The sequence below is a fragment of the Perkinsus marinus genome (genome assembly GCF_000006405.1).
Source record: "Perkinsus marinus ATCC 50983 genomic scaffold scf_1104296927884, whole genome shotgun sequence".
NCBI lineage: Eukaryota > Perkinsozoa > Perkinsida > Perkinsidae > Perkinsus > Perkinsus marinus.
The window spans coordinates 896,525-902,685 of NW_003217015.1; the positions used below are offsets into that span (position 1 = coordinate 896,525).

The window sequence follows — 6,161 nt, forward strand, 5'->3', positions numbered from 1 at the left end:
CAAGCATTGAGCATCGCTTGAGAGCGGTTGACGACGACAGCCATACTCCCTATCCTCATTGACGTACTCAGCAACACCAAAGCCACCATAGTAGAGCAAACATGATATCGGCCCGGTACGGTATCTCCGGGCTGCTAGCCTCGGAGTGTTAGTAATATAAAAGAGGGATGATGATGGTTATAATGGTGTCAACTCCTACTCCTCTCCCTAGGCCTAGACTAGTCCTTATACCACTTCTTAGCATGAGCAGCGAATGCTTCCGGACTAACCGCCTCGACCACGATGGGCATGAACCTGAGCCCTTCGATGGACGCGACTGTATCGTGATAGCGGCTTACGCATGTAGGGTCCCACAGAGCTCCGAACACTGACCATAGAAGACGCCTTCACGCTGTATGAAGGTGTTGATCTGATGGAGGATGGTTACCTCAGGGCCGAGGGGAAGGGTAACCCACCTTCACCAACCGGCCGGGAGTAGCATCACATTTGATGCCCAATGATGGTACTGACCATGAATGGATAACGTCAGCTCCTGTGATCTGAGGGCGGGGATAGGGTCAGGGGTCAGGGTCTACGTGGGCTTACTAGGAATCGTATGTGGGTCCGCGTAGGAACAGTAAGCCTCTTGTCGACCTCTAGCATGCGGGCCATGCCTGGTTTCAAGTCCATATCCCCCACCAGGTTACTCTGGAAGGAGTACCTAAGGTCGGTGATAGGGCGCTGCAGCAATAGAGCTGCTATGATGGTACCAGCTTGGGATAGGGGCACCCTCGAGGTACTTCTGAGGGGTCGGGTAGTCCTCTGGGCTCACATCCTGCAGCTTGACCTCCTTCTCCTCCTCAGCATTGGATATGTTAGCCGGCCCAAACAGGGATCGGAGGAGATTAGTGACGGCCATCGAAATCGGTGTTTCAGGCACCTTTGCGATGCTATCTTGCGCTCCGGCCTGATCAGCCTTGCGTGATTTAAAAAAGCGCTCGCCCGAAATTACTGTAGCACGAGCGCTCACGTAGATGATAGCGAGTTGTCGGGAGCGCGTAGCGGTTAAGGAGAAGGACCTGTGGGAAGTGGACCTCATCCAGCTCTACTTCCTAGTATGGCGGAGGTAGTCATTCGAATGCTACCACCAGACGCCTTCACGGGTATCCCCTCGTTGCCCCCAGAGGATGGGCGCACTGACGTTTCTCGAGTGAGATGTGGTATAGGAGGGGACTGTTCCTTCTATGAAGCCTCTCAGGAACTGTACTACATCGTAGTGGATGCTAAATTCGTGGGAACAGCTGAGTTGCCCCGTGACCAGGTGTGACTGCCGTGGTGATGGGTGCTCGCCCTCGGTGTTCCATCTTAGAGTGTTGATGTACTCCGACTACCTCTATTACGTTGTCCGGAGACCGCGAGTTTAGTCCGCCACCTTAGCTCTCTCGAGCTTGCCGACTACGAGGGACGGAATACTTTGGTAAGCTCCCGTGGGGAGGCGTCTCTTTTCTAGAGTCCGCGCGACCCGCTTGTTAAAAACTCTCGCCATCTTAGCGTCTCGGTTCTCGGTCACAAGTATCGCATGCTTACCTCACACTGGCTGTAACGAACAAGGGCGATTCAGGAGCAGCTTACTTGGTTGAGAAGGCCGTTCCCCCTCAAGGGTACAGTGTCTCGAGCGCGCGATCTTGACGGTCCAGTTCTAGTGTGAGCATCACGGATGGCTCCCTCTCCCGCAGCTCGTTGTCCCTCACCATCGGGCGAGCCCCTTCTTATGACATAGTGCTCACGGACCGCTGCGTTAGTCGGAACCATGCGATACTACGCTGGCAGCGGGACGAGAACACACAGTCGATGCTGGCTCCAACGATGTAAATGTAGCTGCCCGTCCTCTGACGTGTGCATCCACTAGGGAGGTCCTTTCTACTTGTTTCAGCGAGCCCCTCAGTGTGTCGTCCGCTACTTGGGTCCAGATCCCTCCGCTCGCCGAGCTGCCACTCAAGGCGGGCATGTGCCTCAAGCTCGGCAATGAGGCGACAGAATGTCGCATCATTCGAGCGGACTCCGGTGAGTATGCGGTCGGGTCTGGTAGTGTTGCATGAGAGCTCTGGACTTCTCGCTGCAGAATGCCTGCTTCTCCACATGCCAGCGGATGCAGTCTTGGAGACCCCGGATGATTCGTGTCTGCCGGCTGAAATGGATTATGGTGAAACCATCACGAAAATCAGGTTAGGTTCGTAGTATTACGCATGACACCGTGATCTTATTCCGGCTTAGTCTGCCTGGGAGTGTCATAGTAGGTACTCGCGAAATGGTTTGAACAACATAACGATAGGTCGGAGTCGGAGTAATTCGTTGGTCATCCATGCTGATAGGACCGTATCGAGCTTCCATTGCCAAATTGTTCCCGGAAGTTCCAATTCGATAGATGGTACGGTGTCAATGGAGGGACTCGTGGCCTCATAGGCTCCATCTCCTCATGGACAATTCATGTGTAAATATCGACAGTTTGGCCGAGTGGTCTAAGGCGCTGGCTTAAGGCGCCAGTCCGAAAGGGCGTGGGTTCGAACCCCACAGCTGTCACTTGTTGTATATCTCGCGTTAACTTTATAACCTAAATCTTTTGTGCAATATAAGCTAACATCTACGCAACACATCTTCCAAACGAGAGGAAGACGCTATGTGAAAGGAGGATCTAAGTGCTCGTTGGGCATGGTTTGTGCAAAACCTGCATGTTTGACTTGCTCTCGATACTACACTTCTGCGCAGATCCATCTAATTCGCATAATCGATGGTATCTCACTGATCTCGGAGGAACAGGAACTGCGGTGAGTACATAGGGCGGACAACTCATCTTTCGGATATTAAAGTCTCCTTTTTCGGTGGATTTCATGTTCCCGCTTCTCTCGTGGCACTCGGTTTTGGTGCAGTGGTGGCTTGTTATCCGTGCCCACTTCCCCCACAAACCTGAGCTTAGCAGATATGCCTCCCTGCTGGCCCTAATTCGGAACACCCTTTATTCAACAACGATGTGTTGAACATTGGTAATACATCTATCAAGATGCAGATGGGCTACCACCCATGATAACTTGACTACATGTAGATGAATACTGCCTTTCAATGATGCTGTTTTGTGTTCCTCGATTCCCATCTTGGATGCGGCTTGGAATGGACATGAGTCAGAGGAGAGGGGTCGCGAGACGGGGAGCGGAACTTGGCATGAGAGACCCCCTTGACCGGAATTGATCGCGTAACAAAGCGGCTTCGATGTTGATGTCGCCCATGCGTTCATCGTTGTTTCCAGTGGTTCAACCGTTAGCGGATGCAGCTACTATCACCGATTCGATGATCGGTAGTTTTTGGCACAAGGAGAGTTGAATTACTGGTGAAGTTTTGCACAGCGGAAGTCTCGTAATCCGAGAACGTACGTGAGCCTTCATGCGTAGTGGTTCTTCTACAGTAGTCATCGTAAAACTACGAGTTTAGCTAACCTTGGATCGATCCTGGATCTCTCGGATGCAAGTCTGCTGTTCTACGAACTGAGCTACGATGAAGAAATTTCAATGTCGTATTGAGATGTAACAATCCGTATCGAGTTGGCACGAGTGGTTCTTTCTATACTTCCCTTAACTTCCCGGGGCGACTGTACATGAGCAGACTCAGGTCGTTGCGGATGATTGATTGGAACTGCCTTGAAATGTCAGTCAACTCTCATCGACACGAATCAAGTGGAATGTTACGCTGCTTGTGCGAATAGAGAAGAAGATTATAGCAAAACTCACGCGTTTAAGGTGCACACTAGAATTGCATATATTGTCACTGGAGTGTTCAAATGTACTATGCTGATGAGGGTCGTCAATCATCACCTTCTCCGTTGACCCCGCGGTCGAGCATGCGATCGAAAGCCATCGCGAGGTTTAACGAAGAGCAGGCGTTGAAATGGGCTAGCAAGAGAAAGAGCATGATACAGACTGCACGGAATAAGAGGGTTGAACAAGCACAGGGTATACGATTGATGAGGACTGAGAGATGATATGCCTGTTACAGGTGTCTTGACGGAGGAGCATACTTTTAAGCCGGAGGTAACGGCCTTGTCGTCTCCACGTAATTGGCGAGAAGGGGATAATGTAATACAGGATGCTGGGTAATCGTCGGGGATGTATATCATTGAGCTCGTTGGTGTAGTAGTAGTAGTAGTAGTAGTAGTAGTAGTAGTAGTAGTAGTAGTAGTAGTAGTAGTAGTAGTAGTAGTAGTAGTAGTGGTAGTAGTAGTAGTAGTAGTAGTAGTAGTAGTAGTAGTAGTAGTAGTAGTAGTAGTAGTAGTAGTAGTTCGACTTGTCCCTCCCCCCAGGGTTCGGATATGTTCTTTTTCCATGTATCCCACTATTGGAGCTTTCATAAGTCAGGAGTTAGAACTAGTGAAGGGTTATACATCTGCCGATAAGTTCTCAATTTGTGTACGATCATCATCATGCTGATATCGTTCGATAGTCCGTATCGCCTCGTACTCACCACCGTTTATCTACCAACTCTTAACTAAAGCAGGATGAACGTTTTTCAATGAATACCTACTTGGTTCTCTCTGATCGTTTAAGCCCTTCAGAGCGAATCACGAAAGTCTCCAAGTGCAGCATCAGAGAGATCCTCAACAGGACGTCCCATCGCCCAGGATGCTCTGCGAAGGGATGCCGAGCAGAGGGTATTACATCGCTAGTAGGAACTGTGTTATACTATAGTTGTTGGTGTAGGCCAAGACGGGGGAGATGGCATTCCTTAGAATGGCTCTACAAGAAGCCTTAGGCGAGGTTGAGAGATGGAAAGGGCGTTGCGAGGAGGTGCCGGATGGCGTTCATTAGTGGGTTGAATACTCTTGTAGGTTACCCTAGAACTTCGCCGAGTCAAATCGAAACTAAAACAGCGAGAGGAAGAGGTCTCAGATCCCTTCATAAGGTACTCCTATACAGTGGCCTCTCTTAGATGGTGGAGCTTCGGGGATTGGGCAACTCGTCGCGGCAGAGAACTCTACATGAAGAGAGGCCGGTAGTAAAAGGCATATCATCAGGCAGCAGGTTAACGTAGGGTAGTATGGCTGGTGATGATGATATTGGGGATGTCCGTACATCGGACAGGGTTGGTAGGGCTAGGTGGTGGTTTTGTCGCAGTTAATATCAGTTCGCAGGCGACCGAGTCCCTGTCGAGATGTCGGCGACGACTGGCAGAAGCAGTAGGGCTGATGAACGGCGGTCTCGTTCCTCGTCACCCGAGACGTTGGAGAGGTTGGTCTGTATGTTGGGGGAAATGGTTCGTTCGAATAGGGAGCTGTCAGCTCATGAGCATGTCTAGAGAGAGCTGTCTCAATGTATAGTCTTGGGTTGTAGTGAGCTGAATATAATGATGATGACCAGTAGTGTCTCTTATAAGTCACTGATCTATGGCACCGGAACGGCGAGTGATGACGCAACTGTCACCGACGATGCCCTCCGCCTCTACTTCATCATCATCCTCATCATCGTTGGAAGTGCCCATAGTGGTAGGAGGAGGAGGAGGGACGGAAGCCACGCCTATGAAGAGTGCTTTGACAGTGGTAGTATGGGCAAGCTCGTTTGGTGTTCATTTGGTGGGGTAGGTCCCTGAGGACCTCCCAGCTATTAAATATCGTCACACGATGGTACTCGTATCTCGTGCCTTGTACAGTCGTAGGATCGCTGAGATGGTGTGTACAAGTCACGAGGCGATGGCTGTTGCCCACAGCAGAGGGGCTGACGAGGACGAAGAGGATAGTCCTAAGCATGAGCACTCGAGTAGTGACAATAGCGCGGCTGCAACGAACTGTGCTTGTACCAGGAGGAATGCTAGAGCTAATATGAAAAAGTAGAGAAGTGTAGATGGTGTGGTATAGTGTAGTAGTCCCATACCAGGTGCTATTGCGCTCTATCCCACTCGGCATCAGCTAACTCAGCTCAGCAGCAGCAGCAGCAGTCGGTGGTGATGGCATGTGGCAGTTCAGGGCCATGGGCCCACAACGCCTCGGTCAGCTCTAGTGGTGTGGCCAGTCCGAGTGTGGCGGGCTTAGCTCGTTCGGTGACCAGTGAGAGCACCCTCAGTGTGCAGGATAGAGGGACGGCTTCCTTGGACCTACGAAGGGGCTTCTCGAGCTCAACGACTGTCATCAGTAGGATTGCCTT

General features: G+C 50.9%; 3 protein-coding genes and 1 non-coding gene across 4 annotated transcripts; 3 read left to right on the forward strand and 1 right to left on the reverse strand.

Annotated features, from left to right (window-relative positions):
- Positions 1-90: 90 nt before the first annotated feature.
- Pmar_PMAR010313 (cytochrome c oxidase subunit II, putative) lies at positions 91-948 on the reverse strand. Its single transcript, XM_002788724.1, has 5 exons — positions 750-948; positions 586-700; positions 456-539; positions 339-409; positions 91-294 (listed from the first exon to the last, which is right to left on the reverse strand). Exons 1-5 carry the CDS (start codon positions 896-898, stop codon positions 219-221), a joined length of 495 nt encoding a protein of 164 aa, XP_002788770.1. The 5' UTR covers positions 899-948; the 3' UTR covers positions 91-218.
- Positions 949-2,479: 1,531 nt separating this feature from the next.
- On the forward strand, positions 2,480-2,559 carry Pmar_PMAR010314. Its single transcript has one exon. It is a non-coding gene; the product is annotated as a tRNA-Leu (tRNA).
- A 1,451-nt stretch (positions 2,560-4,010) lies between these two features.
- Positions 4,011-5,204, forward strand: Pmar_PMAR010315 (hypothetical protein; the record flags this gene model as incomplete). Its single annotated transcript, XM_002788725.1, has 6 exons — positions 4,011-4,103; positions 4,580-4,675; positions 4,725-4,811; positions 4,853-4,926; positions 4,954-5,016; positions 5,156-5,204. The coding sequence occupies 6 exons, from the start codon at positions 4,011-4,013 to the stop codon at positions 5,202-5,204; spliced, it is 462 nt and encodes a 153-aa protein (XP_002788771.1).
- A 437-nt stretch (positions 5,205-5,641) lies between these two features.
- On the forward strand, positions 5,642-5,847 carry Pmar_PMAR010316 (hypothetical protein; the record flags this gene model as incomplete). Its single annotated transcript, XM_002788726.1, has 1 exon — positions 5,642-5,847. A coding segment is annotated over one exon (206 nt), but the record flags the coding sequence as incomplete, so codon positions are not given.
- Positions 5,848-6,161: the final 314 nt, after the last annotated feature.